This window comes from Pelodiscus sinensis, chromosome 31 (assembly GCF_049634645.1).
Source record: "Pelodiscus sinensis isolate JC-2024 chromosome 31, ASM4963464v1, whole genome shotgun sequence".
Taxonomy (NCBI): domain Eukaryota; kingdom Metazoa; phylum Chordata; order Testudines; family Trionychidae; genus Pelodiscus; species Pelodiscus sinensis.
In genome coordinates, this window is record NC_134741.1 from 1552672 (window position 1) to 1572213 (window position 19542).

Genomic DNA, 19542 nt, shown 5'->3' on the forward strand with positions numbered 1-19542 from the left:
ATGTGGACAGCTACCCCTCTGGGGCCACTGGGCCTGAGCTTCTACGGCCTGAGGGGAGGGGAACGCCAGGGGCTGGAGCAGGCGGGGGCGTGGCCAGGCAGCTCCCGGTCTGAGCTAAGCCCGGGCGCTGATCCGGGAGCGGAGTCACTGACGCACTGCGCACGCGCGGTCTGAGCGCACCGGACAGGTTTTCAATGCGTCTTCCCCGGCCCCTAACCAGGCCCCGCTGCGATTGGCCCCTGGGCGGAGCCCGCAGCAGCGTTTGACTGCGCGCGCGGGTAGAGAGGCGGCCGCCACCGCGCATGCGCCGCGCACTCTCCTGGAGGACTTCTAGGGGAGCGGTTGGGGCTGTTACTCGCCGTGCTCTTTCGGGCGGTGCCGGGACGAGAGCGGAGGCGCCGAGCGGGGTGAGGCGGTTCAATCGCTGCAGGGACAGCGGGGGATCCCTTTTGGACCCAAATCTCGGGGGGTCCCGGCCCGTGTTGGTGCGTTGGGCTCCAGCTGCCGCGGGGGGGGCACGTGACTGACGGGCCGATGGAATCCCACCGTCCCGCTGCGGCTGCGTTGGGCTCGTGCTGCCCGGCAGCCGGGTTCGCTCTCCCCATGTTGCAGCCCCCTCCCCCGCACTGCGGGTTAGCACTGGCACCCCCTCCCGCAGCCTAGGGCTGGCTCTGCTACGGGGGGGGGGGGCCCAATTGCTCACCTCCTGGCCCTGTGTAGCGATGTGAACGGTTGGTGGCCTGTATGAGGAGCAAATGCTGATGGTCTGTCAATAGCCTTCTCCTCCCCTCCCCCCCCCCCTTTCTGTCAGGAGACGCTGAGTCTGGCTCACAGTAAGGGGGTGGTTTGGTGGGGGTGAGGGGTCCGGAGGGGCGGGGCAATAACTGCAGCATCCCTGTACCTGCCCTTGCACTGCTCACGTGGCTCTTGCAGGGGAAGAGGGAGGGGAGCTTTAAAGGGGCCATGCCCTGGGCTGCCTCTTTGAAACACCATGGCTGTGTCTAGACTGGCAAGTTTTTCTGCAAAGTCATCTGCTTTTGCGGAAAAACTTGCTAGCTGTCTACACTGGCCGCTTGAATTTCCGCAAAAGCACTGACGATCTCATGTAAGATTGTCAGTGCTTTTGCGGAAATACTATGCTGCTCCTGTTCGGGCAAAAGTCTTTTTCTGGAAAACTTTTGCACTAAAGGGCCAGTGTAGACAGCAGAGATTTGTTTTCCACAAAAAAGCCCCGATCGCAAAAATAGCGGTCGGGGCTTTTTTGCGGAAAAGCGCATCTAGATTGGCTACGGATGCTTTTCTGCAAAAAGTGACTTTGCGGAAAAGCGTCCTGCCAATCTAGACGCGCTTTTCCAAAAATGCTTTTAATGGAAAACTTTTCCGTTAAAAGCATTTCTGGAAAATCATGCCAGTCTAGACATAGCCCATGTGCAGCCCCAGGGCCTGTTGGGGAGTCCTCCTGGGAGGCCCCATGCTCCCTGCAGCACCTTTACCTTTGAAAAGTAATAACAGCCAATGAATCTAAATGTAACATCTCTCCCCTACTTGACACACAAACCAATGGAAAATTCTTCAGCTCATAATGAGAGAGACCCAGATGCCAGGTAAGAATAATGCTGCCTGAGAGCTTATTTGTTTGCATCTTTTGAGAGGTGATGCTGCCATTCTGTCGATAAAGTGTTAACATTTGGAATCCCAGTGCCTGCTGACATGCATTGTGGTCTGACTTGCTAGTGACCTATTCCCCCTTCATTCCCTGCACCTGTGAAAACTCAGATTGGTAGCAAGGGCACAGAAATGCTCATTTTCGTGCCATTGTGAAAAGTTAACTCAAGGGTTACTGAAAAAAATGTTTCAATCTATCAGTGTTGATACCCATACTTATATATATATCGATGAATCTTGCCTGGCCTGGTTGTCCCTGCATGACCACAGATTATGCCCCCAGGGATTTTTTTTGTTTTGTTTTTAATTTTGTTTTGTTTTTTGTCATCAGTGTTGGTGCATCACGCACACACCCTCCAGACCTTTCCCCACATTGCTGAGCTCAGGATATTGAAACTACCCCTGTTCCCCAGCCCAGAAGCAGCCATGGCTGCAGAGAGTCCGGTGGAAAGTCTCTGGGAGGAAGCGCCACATCCCATCTGTCTGGAGGATTTCACAGTCCCTGTCACTCTAGAGTGTGGGTACAATTTCTGCCAGGCCCCCCTCAGCTGTTGGTGCAGAGATACTGAGCAACAGAGACGCCTCCGGCCCAACCGGCAGCTAACAACCATGGTAGAATTAGCCAAGCCGCTGAGTTTCCAGGCAGCAAAGAGAGCAAGATGGGACAGGCTATGTGGAGAGCACCAGGAGGCTCTGAAGCTGTTCTCTGAAGAGGATCAAACTCCCATCTGTGTGGGGTGTGACAGATCCCAGGATCAAACAGTAGCGCCTATCCAGGAAGATGCCCAGGAGTACAAGGTACAGAGTTGCTGTCCAGTGTAATGGGAAATAAGGTTGGGTTTTAATTAGAGGCTAATTTCATCGACTGTTACCTGGCAGAGGTGTGACATGGCACTTTAAAGCCTTCATGGTACAAGAAATTCTGTAAAAAGTAAATGCTCTGGCTTTGTAGCAACTTACAGCAAATCTTTTCAGTTACCCGATGTGAGAAATGTCTCTGAGGCTCTGAATCCTGAAACCCAGCCCTCACTGGTGACAAGAGGGGATTTTGCACAAGGGAAGGTGTTAACAATCAGAGAGGTTTAGCTCACAGGAGCTACAGGCCAGTCTATGGAAGTGAGCTGCCTTAGGACTGGAGAAGAGGAGGTTACAAGCTGTTACTGGCTGAGAAGCAGAAGTAATCTGTCATTTGCCTTATAAACCTACAATGGAACCAGGGCGCTACACAACACCCAGCAAGGGACAGTCCCTGCTCTGAACAGGTCACAGTATAGTTAGACAAATGGTGAGAAGGGAAAGTAGGGTAACAAGTTCCCTCATGGTCACCAAGCAAAGCAGTGACAGAGTTTAGCTCCGAGCCTTGCTGTCTCCAGGCTCATTCCAAGGCTATACTAATGACTAGGCTGCATTCCCACTGCCCCTCAGCATCACTGAAGAGTAATGAAGTGTGGCTCTTGGAGGGAAAGATGCTTTGTTACAGGCCCCAGGCCAAGCAGGAAGAGGAGGTTTCCCACTGGCATGCTGAACTCCTGGGCTGCTCCATGAGGGGTTAAACTCAGATGCTGCAGCCGGCACTAGAGGAGGTCGCTGGCCTGGACACTGGGTGGGGCCCCAATCGCTTTGAGTCCACTCACAGCACCACTCCAGGCAGCTCAGGTCCATGCCAGGCACTACTGGGATTTGACTGGGTTGTAGCCAGAGTTCAAACTGGTTAACTGATGCGCTAATGCTTATCGGTGCCAGTTACCAGTTCAATTCCCCCCTGTTCCCGGCAGTGCCCGCTTCCCCTGGCATCTAACGTCAGTCTGCAGCTGCTGGGAGTCCCCATCTGCCGGCAGACCTTGTGGCCACCCCTGGCAGATCCCACGAGAGAGCTCTGCCTCCAGGAGAGACCAGGTCTGCTACCAGCCTTGCCTGTCAGGAGGTTAAAAATACTGTCCCTGATAAAATTGTAACCGGTTACGTGATTAATATTTTTTACTCGTTTTATCTCCCACATCCCCACCTGCATCATTCTTTACGAAGGTGCCTCCACCAATCCGTTCCCCACCGTGAAAGGTATCTGCTACATCCACAGTCTCCTCCTGTCTCTTTTTCTATGCATAATGCCACATGCAGGGCTAAGTCCCTGCTAGACCGAGACAGAGCTCCACAAAACTGGACAGTGCAACTTAAAGGCAGACAAACGGGTTCCCAACATCTCATGGGGTTTGCCCTGGTGCTTATTTCTGTTTCTTCAGGAAAAATTGGAGGTGCATTTGAAGACTCTGAGGGAAGAGAGAGAAAAGCTGCTGAGATGGAAAGAGACAGCAGAAGGGAAAAGCCAGGAATGTCTGGTAGGTGCCTGTGGTTATGGACCATCAGGGACTGGCAGTGGGAGGGGCTGTGTTAAGAGGCAGACTCCTGTGTGGCCTTGGTGAGGTTGGGCTAATTTCTCTCTCTCCTGGATCATGGATTGCTGAGTTAGCTCTGTCAGCTTCCTTGTCAGTGGATGAGTTAATGTCTACACCTGTGACTCCCAGAAATCATCCCTGAGGGAGCTGAATGTCCCCCTGAAGGGCTGTCTGCTGGGTCTGCTCACTTGGTGCATTGCAATGTTTGCTTCTTTTTCCTCCCTGAGTATTTCTGTCAGGCTGGTGCTGAGTCCTGCCTCCTGCTGCTCTGGATCTGAATTCCCAGTGCCCATAAAAAACAGAAAATGCTGCTTATTACAGACATGGGAACATCCCTTTCAGAGGGACGCAAGGGCCAAAGGAGATCCTGGGAGAGATGCTCTGCCTCGTGCCCACAGAGTAGAGTCAAATATCACAACTTTTAAGTTTTTCCAAGAAGTTCTTCTGCTGCGTATTCACCTCCCAATGAAAGGGACCCGGGTTCCATCCATGCCCCAAACAGCCCTCTCCCTGTTTTCATACAGAAACAAACACAAGCTGAGAGGCAGAAGATTGTGGCTGAATTTCAGCAGCTGCAGCAGTTCCTGGCGGATCAAGAGCGACTCCTGCTAGCCCAGTTGGAGAAGTTGGATGAGGAGATTGGGAGGCTCCAGACTGGAGCACTCAGGAAACTCTCTGCACAGATTTCCCATCTTAGTGAGCTTATAGAGGAGCTGGAGGGGAAGTGTCAGAAGCCAGCGAGTGAATTCCTGCAGGTGAGACTGAGGGAGAAACATCCTAGCTTCTCCTGTATCACAAGCGCTGGGGTCCAGCTGTCAGATCTCAGTGTAACACGTGCATTGCTGACATGTGAGTGACTGTTGTGCTTTGCCGAGTTACAGGCACAGAGACATTAGAGATGGCAAAGCTCGATTTGCTAAGGGAATCGATGGCACTGGGGCCAGGCCAGGGCCTCTCCTCCCCATATTTGCAAAATCCCTTCCCTGAGGTCCCCTGTGTGTGTCCAATGGGACTGAGATTTTTTTCTGTCTCTTTTCTCTAGGATGTCAGAAGCACTTTGAGCAGGTATATTGCTCTCGCTCCTCTCATGCTGCACCACACAGAGAAAGAGCTTGGAGTTAATGTTAGCACCAGATGTTGAATACAGATGTCTCACCCTCGCACAGTAGACTCTGGAATTCCCCATTCAGGGCACAGTCTGATGTCAAGTGTTTCCTAGAGCTGTCAGCTCCCTGGGGACTGGCTGCCTCAGGACTCTGGGGCTGGAACATGGGCCTGTCACTGCTGGGCACGTTTAGCCCCAGGGCAGCAGGGATCAAGAGTCTGTCCCACCCGAGGGTTGTTTGGATACCTGTGTGGAAGAAGCTGGGGAGGGGGGAGCTGGTGTCTCAGTCTAGTTCCCAGTGGGCAAATTTCTACAGCCCTTAAGGTGCTGAGGGCCAGGTGGAGGCCAAGGAGTGAGATGGGCATGGAGACTCAATTTTGTCCCCCAGCTGGTCTCTGTGGGCCAGAGGTGAAGAACAGTAATGGGTCCTTTGAGGGGAAGGTTGCATAGCCATGGACTTTTGCCCCTGCTCTCAGGCTGGGGGAATTCGAGGAATTCTAACTCCAGGCCTGTTAGAGCTGAGACTCACTCACCAGAACTTATCAGTAAATGAAATACAATCACATGGAATTGTTTCTGTCCAGGTGTGAGATGGGGCAATTCCAGCCACCAGAGGAGATTTCTCTTGAACTGGAAGAACAAGTCAGGGGTTTCTCCCAGAAAATGATTGCACTGTTGGAGACTCTGAGGGAGTTCAAAGGTATCTAGAAGGGATGGATATGGGGAAAGTGGTTTATGTATCTGAGACACTTGAATCTGGGCTGTACAACCAATCTTCCCCTGCCACAATTCCCACATGGAGAACGACAGCCCCATCATGCTGCTCTCCCTAAAGACACTGAGGGTATGTCTAGAGTGCATCCCTCTGTCAGCAGAGGGATGCAGATTAGGCAGGCTGACATGGCAAATGAAGCGGGGATTTCAATATCCTGTGCATAAGGGATCTGTTGAAAAAGGCTTTTTTCCTCAACAGATCCCCCTCTGCACTGCCTCTTTTTGCTGACCAAGTGCTGAGTCGGCAAAAACGGTGGCAATTTTTATGCAAATTAAGCACGGGATATTTAAATCCCTGCTTCATTTGCAATGTCAACCTGCCTAATCTGCATTCCTCTGCCGACAGAGGGATGCAATCTAGACATACCCTGAGTGAACAGACCCACCTCCTTGCAAATTGAGCCAGGGGTTTGTAAACTGACACTAATGGGAGTGTTCAGAAAGGGATCAAAATGGGTAAAGTTCCTGTGGTGGCAACACCTTCCGCCACCACAGCTCTAGGTTATAACAAGAGGCCGTAAGTGACTGAGACACCAAGTGGGAAGGGACAAGGAGGGAAAAAGTAAATCTCACTTACAGCTTGTTTCTCCTGGAATGGGGGTGAGGCTGCAGGGATGTTGGCTCCATTGCTGAGAGGTTCCTGGATGAGAAAGGAGACAGAAGGTTTCAGACCTTTTCATATTAGACACCTGAGTGTGTCTCTGTCTGGACTCTGATACAATTTAAATGCAGAGTTCAATGTGGGGCTATTATAAATAGGAGAGCCTGGAATCTCACTTCTCTTATCCCTTCCCCCACTAGACACTCTGCCCTCTACACTGGAGCGAGCAAGAGGAAAATTCCTGGGAGCTTTCAGACAGGGTGAGTTTGCAGGTGGGGATTCTTTACATAATGAGAAAATTCCTTGTGAAAACATCTTCATGGGCTTGTCATTAAAGTTACCAACCAAACCCAGCAGCCATGGTACGCACAGCCCTAAATCTCACCCAGTGATCAGTGAGGAACCCCAGGGGCATTACATGGGGACCTATGGACACTTTGAGAAATGCTGGTCTGTGGGGTGTGATGCTAAAGGGGTGAATTTAAAGCGCGCAAGGAATGGCACCTTCAGGCTCAGATTTCACTGCTCAGTCAGTTTCCATACAGGGTTTATTTCAAACAGTAAATAGGCTGAAAGGCTGAGAGCTGACTGACTTCCATTGTATCAGTCTATCCATGGTGAGAAACTGCTGATCCCCAGGGGGTGTTGTGCAGGCCTGGGCAAAATACAGCCCATGGGCCTAATTAAACCCGCCAAGCCATCGGATCTGGCTCACGGACGCTGGGGGAGCCGTGGGCTGGTTCAATCCTTTACATGTCCCAAGAGCAAGCTGCTCAGAAAGCCCAGAGGGGGGGGGAGGGTGGCGTCAGGTGCTGCTTTCACCCCCAGGACAATCTTATTGCCTGACTTCTGGCCAGAAAGGAAGCACTGTGCCCCCTCCAGCTCTTAATTATTCTCACACACACATGGCCCTGCAGCCTGTGTGAGGGATAGGCAGGCTCCCTTATCTGCCCGAGAGAGGTGCTTGGCTGCTCGTCAGGAGTCACTCAGGTAAGTCTCCTGGCCAGAGCTTACCTCTGGCACCCCAATCTCTCCCTTCCCCTCCTAATCTCTGCCCCCCTCTCCCCATATTCAAACTCTCTGTCCTACTACATCTATATATACAAGAATTTTCAGTGGTCAGACACTCATAGCCCCTTATTAGTTCACTAAGTTACTACTTTAATTTAAAGTTACTTTAAATATCTAATGAGTAGTTGGCTAATCCAGGTCATACCTGCTTCCTTCACCCAAACTCCCTCCCAGACCCCTCTCTCCCTCCTACATCACAGTCCCTTACCCCAGACTCCCTTCTGCTCCCAATCTCCATCCCAGAATCTGCATTTCCTCTAGTTAATGACATGGAAGAGTACAACTCCAGGCGCTTTCCAAAATTTTAGGGGGGGAAGCACTCTGTCCGCCACACATCAAAATGTAGTGCTCACCCTTGGTCTAATGGTTATGTCTCAGGAGAACCAATATCTGAAAGCTGAAGCCAGACAATTTCAGACTAGAAAGGAGGCACAAATGTTTGATAGGGAAGAGGATTAGCTGCTGAAACCAATGAGTGAAGAACTAGTGGATTCTCCATCTTTTGATGTCTTCAAATCAACACTGGGCAATTTTCTAGAAAACACACTGTAGGGAAACAGAGCTTTGTGCCTGCGTAACTGGACTAAGTGTAATGGCTTGTGCCACAGAGGAGGTCAGACTGCATGACTAAGGATATCTTCTTATCCCATGAATCCATGTATTTTAAGATATCATCCTGCAAGCACTCAGTACATATGTTTAGTAAGCACCTGAATACTTGTATTCAGGTGCTTACTCTCTGTTGTGGAAAAGATTTATAAAATCTGTCATATGAGAGAGCCATAGTCTGTGTTTCAACTCAATGAATGAAAACTAAGGTTTTTAAATACAGCTGCCTAAATGTAACCTGTCTCCATATTCAGGCAGGTGAATGTTTGGCTTATCGTATGGTTGAATGTGAATGTTGCATGTGTAGTACTGTTGTAACTCAAGCTAGGTACAGAGAGAAAAGAATATGGATTAGGGATCTAACTGGTGTGTGGTGTTTATGGAATATATAGACTCAAACTTTTGCCCACAATGGCAGAGTCTAGTATGTCTGTCACCAGGGACAGAGGCTGGGCAAAATGGGTCTGTAAAATCAAATAAAGCCCCTTCTGAAATTTCTCCAATTGCTCTTCTCCCCCTGCCAGGCTGCAGAACACCCATGTCTGTCTCTAGCTTAGTCCCTGGCTTACAGAGCCAGGAAGAGAAAATGGCTGTGGCAGAGCCGGTGAGCTTCGAGGAGGTGGCTGTTTATTTCACTGAGGAGGAATGGGCTCTGCTGGACCCAGGCCAGAGAACCCTCTACAAGGATGTGATGCAGGAGAATTATGAGGCTGTGAGCTGGCTGGGTAAGGATTCCTGTCCCCTCGGGTATGAGAAGCTGGGTGGGCTCTGGAGCAGCTGGGTTGGGTTTGGTTCAGGGTCCCTCATTGCCCCCACCACTAATGTCGGAAGTATCTGCCCCATTGGTCCTGGCTCCTGTGTGAGAGACTGTCACCTCCGTGCCCTGTCCCAGGGGAAGCAAGATCAAGGACATAAGTGGTGCTGCTCTTCCCACAGCGAAGGTCGCAATGTGCTTCCCCATCATCTTGCGTATGTAATGCCTTGGCCGGAGGTGTCAGTGGAAGGGCCCAGGCAGGAATGGCAGGTATCAGAGTTGTGGGGCTGGGTACAGCTGTTGTTAGGGCCTGCAGGGTCTCCTTGTGCTATTGTGCTGGGTCCCTGGAAGGAAGGCTTGGAATGCCCTGGTTGGCCTTGGAAGCTGAAGCTGTTGTGGGCAGCTGGCAGGGCTCCCCCAGACACAGGCAGTTGGGATCAGAAGTATGGAGCCATAGGCAGGCCTTGAAGCAACCAGCCAAGGGTTCATTTTGCTGCTCACATCACTTCCTCTGCCTCCTTCTGGCCCAAGTAGAGCATCTGAGCCAAAAAGCAGGGTGAGCAAAGCCCCCCAGCCAGGAGCTTTGTGGACAGAGCTCTTGGAGAGTTAGAGCTCTGCTGGATCCTTCCTCTCCAAGCCGTCGTGATCCGCCATGTGGCAGCTGCAGTCTGAGCCCTGAGTGGGGGCCTCAGTGTCAGACCTGCCAGCCCTCCCTAGAGCTCTTGGGTATGTCTTTCGAGGGAGAAATGCAAATGTAGACATATGAAATTGGAAATGAAGCATGGTTTTAAATATCCTACGGTTCGTCTGCATAATCGCGGACTGCTCATCTGCGGGCAGGACAGGCCCTGAGGTCATTGTACCCTAGAGTGTGCAACTGAGTGTTCATCTCACCTGGGATATCAGCTGGGCAATTCCCAAGGCAGGGGTATGCACATTTCCTGCAGGTGAGTGTGTCCTGGGATCTTGTACCAGCTAGACCCCAGTCCCTGAAAGGCGGGGAAGGATCCTCTCAGGGTGGATGACTGCGATCATGGCTCTGGAATCAGTAATGGCACAGAACTTAATGAACAAGATCAACTCTTGTTTAATTGCACACTGAGCAGGATTTCCAGTCTTCACAACTCATGTGATCTTCTGGGTGGACCGAAGGGAAGAGCTGCGGATCCCAGCTCTCCAGGGCAGTGAGGAAGGGGACATCAGCTGTGACACCCGTGCAGGTGAACAATCAGCTAAACTGACTCAAACTAATTTCTGTATCCTCCTAGCAGGTATCACGTGTGCATTTTCATCAGTTCTATCTTGAAACTTCAGTCTGAGGGTGCTGGGTGGAGGAAAGAGTTATGGGGAAGAAGGGTGAACTCAGCTCATGGTTATTCAATCTTTCCAACCGTTCTTTGGACATGTTCCCCCTTTTCTATTTGTTTTAGAGTTTCCTTTCAGCTCAGCACAGGGAATGACTCCTGTCTGGATTCTCTCTGTCCCAGCAGGTGATGGGATGCTGAGTGAGAACCAGGAGAAGAATCTTCAGCAGGAAGGACTTGAGCGAATGGCTGCTTGTGGGATGTTATTGGGTAGAGCTCAAGGGCATGATTCTCAGAGTCTTGAGCAAGGAGAGACCTGTAAGAGTCAGTGCAGCCCACACAGGTTGCAGGGAAACCATCCAGGAGAGGGGCAGGGTAAATCCAGTCACAGAAGCAGAGGTTTAAAAACAAACACAAAAACTGTTCAACAGAAAATCCCCCATCAACAGTCACCCTGCGCTAGCAGTGACACTGCAACTCTTATTACACATGAAAGAGCCCACACAGGGGAGAAACTCTTCAGCTGCTCTGACTGTGGGAAATGCTTCAGTCGGCATTCAAATCTTGTCAGACATAAGAAAATCCACACAGGAGAGAAACCTTTCAGCTGCTCTGACTGTGGGATATGCTTCAGTCAGAGCTCACTTCTTCTTATCCATAGGCGAGTCCACACTGGAGAGAAACCTTTCAGCTGCTCTGGTTGTGGGAAATGCTTCAATCGGAGGTCACACCTTGTTATCCATAAGAGAACTCACACAGGAGAGAAACCCTTTAGCTGCTCTTATTGTGGGAAAAGCTTCACTCAGAGCTCACTTCTTCTTATCCATAGGAGAACCCACACAGGTGAGAAACCCTTTATCTGCTCTGACTGTGGGAAAAGCTTCAGTTGCAGCTCACACCTTAATAGACATTTTAGAAGCCACACAGGGGAGAAACCCTTTGTCTGCTCTGACTGTGGGAAAAGCTTCAGTCGGAGATCAAATCTTCTTACCCATAGGAGAAGTCACAAAGGGGATAAACCCTTTATCTGCTCTGACTGTGGGAAAAGCTTCAGTCGGAGATCAAATCTTCTTACCCATAAGAGAACCCACACAGGGGAAAAACCCTTTATCTGCTCTGACTGTGGGAAAAGCTTCAGTTACAGATCGCACCTTAATAGACATTCGAGAAGCCATAAAGGGGAGAAATCCTTTACCTACTCTCACTGGGAAAAGCTTCAATCGATGCTCGCTTCTTATCCATAGGAGAAACCCTTCAGCTGTTCTGACTGTGGGAAAAGTTTCAGTTGGAGACCACAGCTTTTTAGACATAGAAGAAGCCACAGGGGGAGAAACCCAATACCACAGTTAGGGAAAACTTCTCAGCAAGCAGAATTAGGCCCACCTAGTGCTTTGATCCTGCCCATGAGGCAGTGCTAGGCCCTCCCCCTAACGGGCATGTGCTGTAAAGGAAGGAGCTCAGCCGTGCTCTTTCCTGCTGTTCAGGCACTGGAAAGGAGGCAGCCCTGGGGCTTAGACTCCACCACACAATGTGGGGCCAGCCCCAGAGGCCGACATACCGCTGTCGCTGTACTTCTGGCCTCAAAGGCTGGCTCATGGCCACAGCCATAGAATCTTGTGCTTCTGGGGCCATGTGGCCATGGCAGGGGTGCCTTTGGGGTAGTTTCTGGGCTGCATAGCTGTGGCAGTGGCACCTCTGGTCACAAGCTACATGGCTGCAGCAGTAAAGCCTCTGGCCTCCGGGGCTGGCGCTGGACTTTGTGGCTGCCACAGCAGCAAAGCCTTCCTCCAGGGTGGCTGGGACAGCTTGATGCGAGATATTGTTGCTAGGGGGCATGAAGGCAGGTATTGTTCCCCCTCGTACCCAGAGCCCCTCCCATCCCAATCCCCATTTTCCTCCCCCACCAACACCCAGCACCCCCAGCTTACTCTTGACACCCCATCTTTCCTGGCCACATACTGCCCTTTGTGACAGAGCAGGTTAAAGGACTTGGGGGTAGGGGAGAAATGCTGCTCTAGCAGAGGGAACAGCAGCAATCCTGGCTAATTAGGGGCAGCTGAGAGAGGGTGGATGCAAATCAATTAAGGGCCAGGTGATGTTGATTGAGGCTGCCATGGAGCCACTTTAAGAACCCTCCCTGAGGGAGAGAAGGAGCATGGAGAGGAGGAAAACTATCCAGTGTAAAGAAGACAGAGTGGAGGAGCAGGAGGAACCAGCAGCTCTGCTAAATGCTACGGGGGAAGTGAGGAGTTGAGCAGGGGTGTTGGAGGGCTCCCTTACCCTCCACCATTCGGGGCAAAAAGAAGGCTTTCTGGTCAGTCGTGACTGGCCCAGGGCTTCAGTCCCATACAACATCCTTTATGCTAAGGGCCAGGAAGGCCCAGGGACAAAAACCTCTGCAGGTGAGAGCCCTGCTGTAGCCCTCAAAGTGTGGGATAGTGGACAGAACAGTGGTCAGGGTCTCAGGAAGGTCCCTGCCACACCTTGTTTCCTCCACCTGGCTAGACACCGCACTCCCAGCCAGCTTCTGTACTTTAGCTCCCTCCTAGATCCTGCACCCCATCCCTATCCTCTTGTCAGCCCTGGCGCACACACTGTATCCCTCTTTTTTGTCCCATCTTAGAGCCTGAGGAGGTCCATAAAATCCACTAACTCCAGCCCCCCAGAATAGTGAATCTGGGCTGTGGGAAGCCATGAACCTCACTCCCCCCTCCCTCTTCCCTTCCTTTTACCCCATGAGGCTGGGGCACTAGAGTAAGGTGTCTTTAGTTAAGACTGCATCAGAGAGCGTTGGGAAGTTTTGGAGGGGTGGTTCCCCCCCTCCCTTCTCACTTGTGTGGTGCCCCGTGCTTTTTTTCTCTCCCCCTGAGAATCAGTTACCCCCAACCAAAAAATGATTCTCCACTCCTGCCTTAAATAAAGAAAACATTTAAATCTTTTGTGTTGGACATAATGTTTTACTTTATTTAAAATGAAGTTTGACAAAGTAACACAAGCAAGTCAAAACAGTTAACCTCCATGAATTTATCTAGTTTTTATATAATTACATCTGAGCCATTATGCTAGTGCTGCAGGTGTGCCTTTGAGTGGCACTTTCTGCCAGCCAATCAGCTTTGTGGGGGGGGGGGGGGGGCAACAGGCCTGGGATGTTGTCTTAGGCCAGCAAGAGAGCGGCCAATGCCCTACCCCCCAGGAGCTGGCTGGGGATCATGTGGCGGGAGCTGCTGCCACTTCCCCATCTGAGCAACTCTGCCCCCTGGGGCCTGTCTCCATCGCTCCTGTCACTGCTGGGCAAAGGGAGGCTGAGTCCCAGCAGCTTTCTGCCCCAGCAAGGCTGGCTTTTAGGGAGAGCAAATAGGAAGTGGGAGGGGCCACTGGAGGCTCTTAGTCCCCTGGCTGGCTCTGCCTGTGGAAAGAGGAAACAAAGATTCCTCATCACTGGAGAAAGTGGATACCGCTCCCACTGCCTCACGCATGCTAAACAAGCCCTCTGCCACTTGAGCTAACTCCACTCCAAATAATGAGTGTCCCACAAGCAGGGGATTCTTGTATATTTCAAAAGTGGCATGCCCACGTGTAGCCTAGAGTCAGATGGATTGTCCTGCTGGCCCAGGCCTGCATGCAGAATTCTGCATTCCTGCTGTGAAATGTTTGAAATGTGGACGTGCCTGCTGAGTAGTCAATGGAAATTCCATTGACTACTCAACTAGGACATTAACAAACATTTAACATCCTTATTTAAAACAAACAAAAGGAAGTTTTTCTTCACTCAGCACACAGACAACCTGTGGAACTCCTTGCCAGAGGATGTGAAGATTAGGACTTTAATAGGGTTCAAAAAAGTGCTAGATAGATTCATGGAGGTTAGAATCCTCAATGGCTATTAGCCACGATGGGTAGGAATGGTGTCCCTAGCCTTTGTTTCTCTGGAGGTTGATGACAGGGGAGGACTTATGTGAGGGTTACCTCCCACTGGGGCATCTGGCATTGGCCACAGTCAGCAGACAGGACACTGGGCTGGATGGACCTTTGGTCTGACCCAGTCTGGCCATTCTTATGTTCACAGTGAGGCCTGTGTTTTGGTGAGTGGCCAACCACTCACATTAGGTCAGCAAGAAAGCGGCCAATGCCTCAGCCAAAGGGAGCTGGCTGGAGATCATGTGGAGGGATCCACTGCATCTCACATGCCTAGTGGCACTTTCCCAATGTGGCAACTCTGCCCCTCTGGGGCCTGTCTCCACTGCTCCTGCCAGCGCCAGGCAAAGGGAGGCTGAATCCTAGCAGCTTTCTGCCCCGGCAGGGCTGGCTTTTAGGAAGAGTAAGTAGAAAGGCAGAGGGCCCACTGGAGGCCCTTAGCCCCCAGGCTGTAAAAAAGAGGAGTGGGGCACTGGCAAATGTAGGTATCAATGCCATTGCCTCTTGCAGCGTTCTTGCGCAAAAACTTGCAGAGCGTATACACTGAACACGGGTTCTTGTGCAAGCAAATTTACAGTAAAGCGGCAGACCAGAGGGCTTCTTGCTCAAGAGATATTCCTCTCACCACAAGGAATAAGCCCTCTTGTTCAAGAACTCTTCCACAAGAGGGCAGTGTGGAAGGGCAACAGGGGTTTCTGGCACAAGAAACCTCTATGGCTAAAATGGCCATCAGAGCTTTCTTGTGCAAGAGAGCATCCACACTGCCATGGATGCTCTTGCACAAAAGCACATGATGGTGTGGATGTGCTCTTGCTTGCACAAGAACTCTTGCGCAAAACAGTTCTTGTGCAAAATGCCTGCAGTGTAGATGTAACCTCAGTGTCGGTCTGAGCATCCATCTTGCTTTGGGACGTGTCTCTGAGTCCAGAGCCTGCCGAGGCGGCTCTAGCAGTGAGGCCCCTCCCTGGCAGCACCAAGCAGTGAGAGCTGAGTGAAGGGGGAGGCAGGATCAGGGGGAGAAGGCTCCATGACTGTGTAAGAGGGAGGCTCTGCCCTGCCCAGTGGGGAATTGTTGGCCTCAGGTCACCCCATTGGGGACAATGGAGGGAGGAGAAGAGTTTTCCCTGCTATTGGGGGAAGCAGGCCAGGCCAAGGGCCTTTTAGCCACTGGGTCTGTGCAGGGCGGAGCCTTCTCTTGCCAGTTTCCTGAAAGGCTCTTAGCCTTTTGCTTATTTCTGTCCATAGCAGGCAGCTAAAAAGGGGGAAGTCACCAAATCCAAACCTCCCTGTGGCCACCATGGGGGTTGAACCCATGACCTTGGCATTATTAGCACCATGCGCTAACCAACTGAGCTAGTTGGCCTATGGGAGCCCAGCTCACAAGTGGCCCTTTCAGAAAGGCACCTCAGGCAACAGCAAGGACATCTCTGCAGCTCCCAATGGCTCTTCTGTAACAGGGCCACAGGAAACTCACTGTGATATAGGCTGGCTAGTCCTGCTGGTTTGAGGTTTGTGCAAGATGGCTGGTGGCCGGCATGGCGCACGGAGACCTAGGGCAAAGAGGCAGCTGGAATCTCGTGCTGCCAGCATCTTGCCTCCCAGATTCTTCCCTGTCATTGGCAGCCACAGCCCCTTTACCCCTGGGTCAGCCCAGGAAGGGAGGCAGGAATGGGGCAAAGTAGTGAGTCAGGCAGAGGGAGGCAGGAAAATTCATCATTCCTTGAAGGGCCACTGGCAACAGCTTCTCTCTTGTGCGCTGCTGCTGCTGCGAAAAATGCCCTGAGAGAGAAGTGGCAGCCTCAGAGCTGAGGGCTCAGCTGCCAAAATAGCTCAGTTGGGAGAGTGTTAAACAGAAGAGCTAAAGCCCAGGTGGAGCTGAGGCTGCATCACTGAACAGCTGGAGCCTACAGTGCAGAGATTGCACCTGCCTGGGCATAGCCCCCTTACACTCAGCACAGCAGAGTGTTTCTAGTGACATGTGACAAGGCAGGGGCTGTGCCGGGTCTCTGCCTTCCACAGCCTCTTCCCTGTCAGATCCGCATTCCCCATTGTGCACAATGGGCCACAACCCAGTTTCATTCTGCCAGGTGGGTGATTCTGCCAGGGGAGCCCTTCCTCTTCCTTTTCTCTCTGCACAGGGAGCATTGGAACTTGTGCCCAGACCCACATTCCCCAGGGGCAGGGATCTCCTTCTTGCTGTTCACAGGCAGAGCCAGCCAGCGGGCTAAGCACCTCCAGTGGCCCCTCCCTCTTACTATGGGCCTCTCAATAAGCCAGACCTGGCAGGGCAGGAAGCTGCTGGGCCCCTGCCCTCCTTTGCCTTCAAGTGTCTGTTTCAAAACCAAAGGTGAATCTGGATCATTGTGTCCTTGAGGGACAATCCGGCTGAATCCCTGTGTCCCTGCTGGGCGGAAGGAGGGGTCCTGGGCAGCTCCTGTTGCTTTCAGTTTGGCTTTGGGTTTGTGCATCTGGGTGAGCCACAGATTTGATGCCACATTCACGGGACCGTGAGTTCAAGTGAATTGGAACCTTAAGAAGCCAGCTGGGCTGAGTGGCCCGCTGTGAGCAGAACCTGCTGGGCTGGGCACTACTGCAACGTTCAGGCCAAAGGGGACTGTATTAATGCCACAGTGAGAGTAAAGGCAGGAATAGGCTGATCTCATTCTTGGAGCATCTGGGCACTGAGAACAAGCCCTTTGCCTCAAATCAAAGAACCAAGCACAGTCCTTACAAATCTTGTGGGGAGCCTCTTTCTCCCAAGTGTTCATTTGACATCAGAGTTTAATGTGCCAACTACTCTGTGCTGCTGCACAAGTGACACTACTTCCACCCAGTACCATGCAGTACCTGGAGGATTTGCTGTAGGCAACAAGACAAAGTCCTCAGTTACCTCTACATCATCCTAAAAGGTTCTCTCTGTGGCCCACCAGACTGTTTCCTATTGTCCACAGACAAGAGTAAACCAGATTCCAGCACAATTACATGTCCCACTGGGGGGTTTGATGCTGAACCCCACAGCTCAAATATGAGACCCCCACACTCTACCTGAGCTCTAGGAGCCAGGTTTGCTGGTTGAATTCTGTGTGGCAGATGATTTCAGGCTGAGAAAAAGGGCTCTTGGCATCTCCCTGGTGGTCTAGTGGCTAGGATGTAGCACTCTTGCTGCTGCAGCCTAGGTTCAATTCCTGGTTGGGGAAACAATCTCATCTATTCCTGTGCCAAGTCTTTCCTTACTCCTCCATGGCTGATGTTGTACCACCTATGACACAATAGTGGCTTATGGGGGGGGGGCCTTCTAATCTCAACAAGACAAGTCTTTCCAAAGGGGCAGAGCAGCTCACTTGTGCTGCCCTTCTCCTTTTACATATGGGCAGCCCTGCAGAAGCTTGGTGGCGCACACAGCACTAGCCCAGTGCACAGTCAGGTTATCATAAGATCTATTTGCTGAGTTTTGTTGTTGAAGGAGACAAAACAGAACTGGCTCCAGCCCCCACTCAGTAACCTGGGGAAGTGATGCACCAGGCTTAGGCCCCTCAGAGAGGCAATGATTCCCCACTGGCCAGGGCAGAGCCTCCCTCTGACACAGTCATGGAGCCTTCTCCCCTGGTCCTGCTTCCCTCCCCTTCTCTAAGCTCTCAAGGTATGTCTACATTACACAATTTTGTCCGAAAAACTGCCATTTTTCCTGACAAAACTTGAGGAACGTCCACACTACAACTGTGTTCTTCTGCAAGAAAATTGAAAGAACAGAGGGTTTTTTCTGGCATTGCTAATCCTCATTCTATGAGGAAGAAGCCATTTTCTGAAAGAGCTCTTTTGGAAAAAGGCATGTATAGTTGGGGAAGAAAGTTCTTTCAGAAGAAGAGGAAAGGGGGAAAAGCACAGGTGCTCTCGTGGCCATTCCATCCATAACAATCACAGCTTACATGCAAGAAAGCGTCCATTCGGTCCGGATTCTCTCTTTAGAAAAAGCAGATTGCTTTTTCAATGCACTTTTGCAGTGTGGACGGTCTCTTGCAAAAGAAGTTGGTTTTTTTTAAGGCCTTTCCAAAAAAAGCTTCTTTCAAAAGAAGCTGGCAGTCTAGATGTAGCTTCAGGGTACATCTACAAAGCACACTTATTTCAAAAAACGCTATTTTGAAAAAAAATTATATAGCTTGTTTTGAAACAGCATATCCACACTACAGGGAAGCCTCAAAATTAGTCCAAGGAAGGCTCCCCTAATGTGGACATGCTATCTTGATTTAGGAAGTACTGGGGAGTAATTACTTTCAATGGCCCTGGGCAGGAGCTATTTCAAAATAGCAGCAGTGGAGCAGAAGAGGCGTTATTCCTCGTGCAATTAGGTTTACAGATTTGGAACTAAGCCGTGGGTGGCTTTTGGGTAGAGCAAGTAGGAAGAGGGAGGGGCCACTGGAAGCATTTGGCCCTCTGGGTGGCTGTGCCTGGGAAAAGAAAAATGGGGACTCCTCCATCACAGGAGAACATGGGTATTGATCCTACTGCCTCTCATCTGCTAAGTAAATGCTCAACCACTCAAGCTAACTCTTCCACTCAGTGCTAACTCTTTTGGTGACTTTTACCTTCTCCACAGGGACGTCTGTCTTCTAGGTCAGTTATTCGTGGGAAAGGAGACGGCTCCAATGAGGCTCCTCCTCACACTCATGCTTATGACCCTCATTCTCTCTCTGGCCTCAAGGGCAGATCTCAAGAAGGAGACTCCCTGCAGCAAAGTCATTGGGGTCTCTGAGATGGCCCCTGACCTGCAGCCTGTCCCACCTGGCCATTGTCATGAACTCTCTGCGAGGTCATCGCCTCCCAACCTCCATTAGCCAAAAAGCTGAGATGCTGCAAAAGACCCTTGTGATGTCACTGCTACACCCATCCCTGCCATTCAGGGCTAATGTCTTGCCCCAGGCAGCCCCTTTGCATGACTGAGCTGCTCCCAGGGGTGAAAGTGACACATTTGTAGAGGAACTGTTCTACTGGGCACCACCCCTTGGGCATAGGGAGGCTCAAGGAAGGAAGGGGCGGGAGGGGTTGTGATAGGACAGTATCTGTAAGAAATTACAGAGCAGAGTGGGAGGCTCAGGGAAGGGATTTGGGGTGCATATGGGTGAGGTAGGGCTCAGAGTAGGGTTGAGGATATAGAAGTCAGGATTCAGGTCTTGAGGCTGAGCATTGAGGGGACCAATGGGACTAGAATCCCAGCTCCCTCTGTTCTGGGCTCCCTGAGGCCCATTAAGAAACAAGGGATTTCTCTGCAGTGCACTGAGGAGAGAAACCCCTGAGCCAGTGACATGGACTGATCTGGGTGCAGGCAACCAAGTGGGGGCAGGGCAGAGTGTTCA

General features: G+C 51.3%; 1 protein-coding gene across 1 annotated transcript; it reads left to right on the forward strand.

The window, feature by feature from the left end:
• The first annotated feature begins 250 nt into the window (after nt 1-250).
• LOC102458661 (uncharacterized) lies at nt 251-12669 on the forward strand. Its single transcript, XM_075912839.1, has 10 exons — nt 251-485; nt 1997-2463; nt 3906-4001; nt 4583-4813; nt 5101-5123; nt 5748-5863; nt 6739-6798; nt 8743-8943; nt 10079-10192; nt 10403-12669. The coding sequence occupies exons 2-10, from the start codon at nt 2092-2094 to the stop codon at nt 11518-11520; spliced, it is 2331 nt and encodes a 776-aa protein (XP_075768954.1). The 5' UTR covers nt 251-485; nt 1997-2091; the 3' UTR covers nt 11521-12669.
• The last annotated feature ends 6873 nt before the right edge of the window (nt 12670-19542 follow it).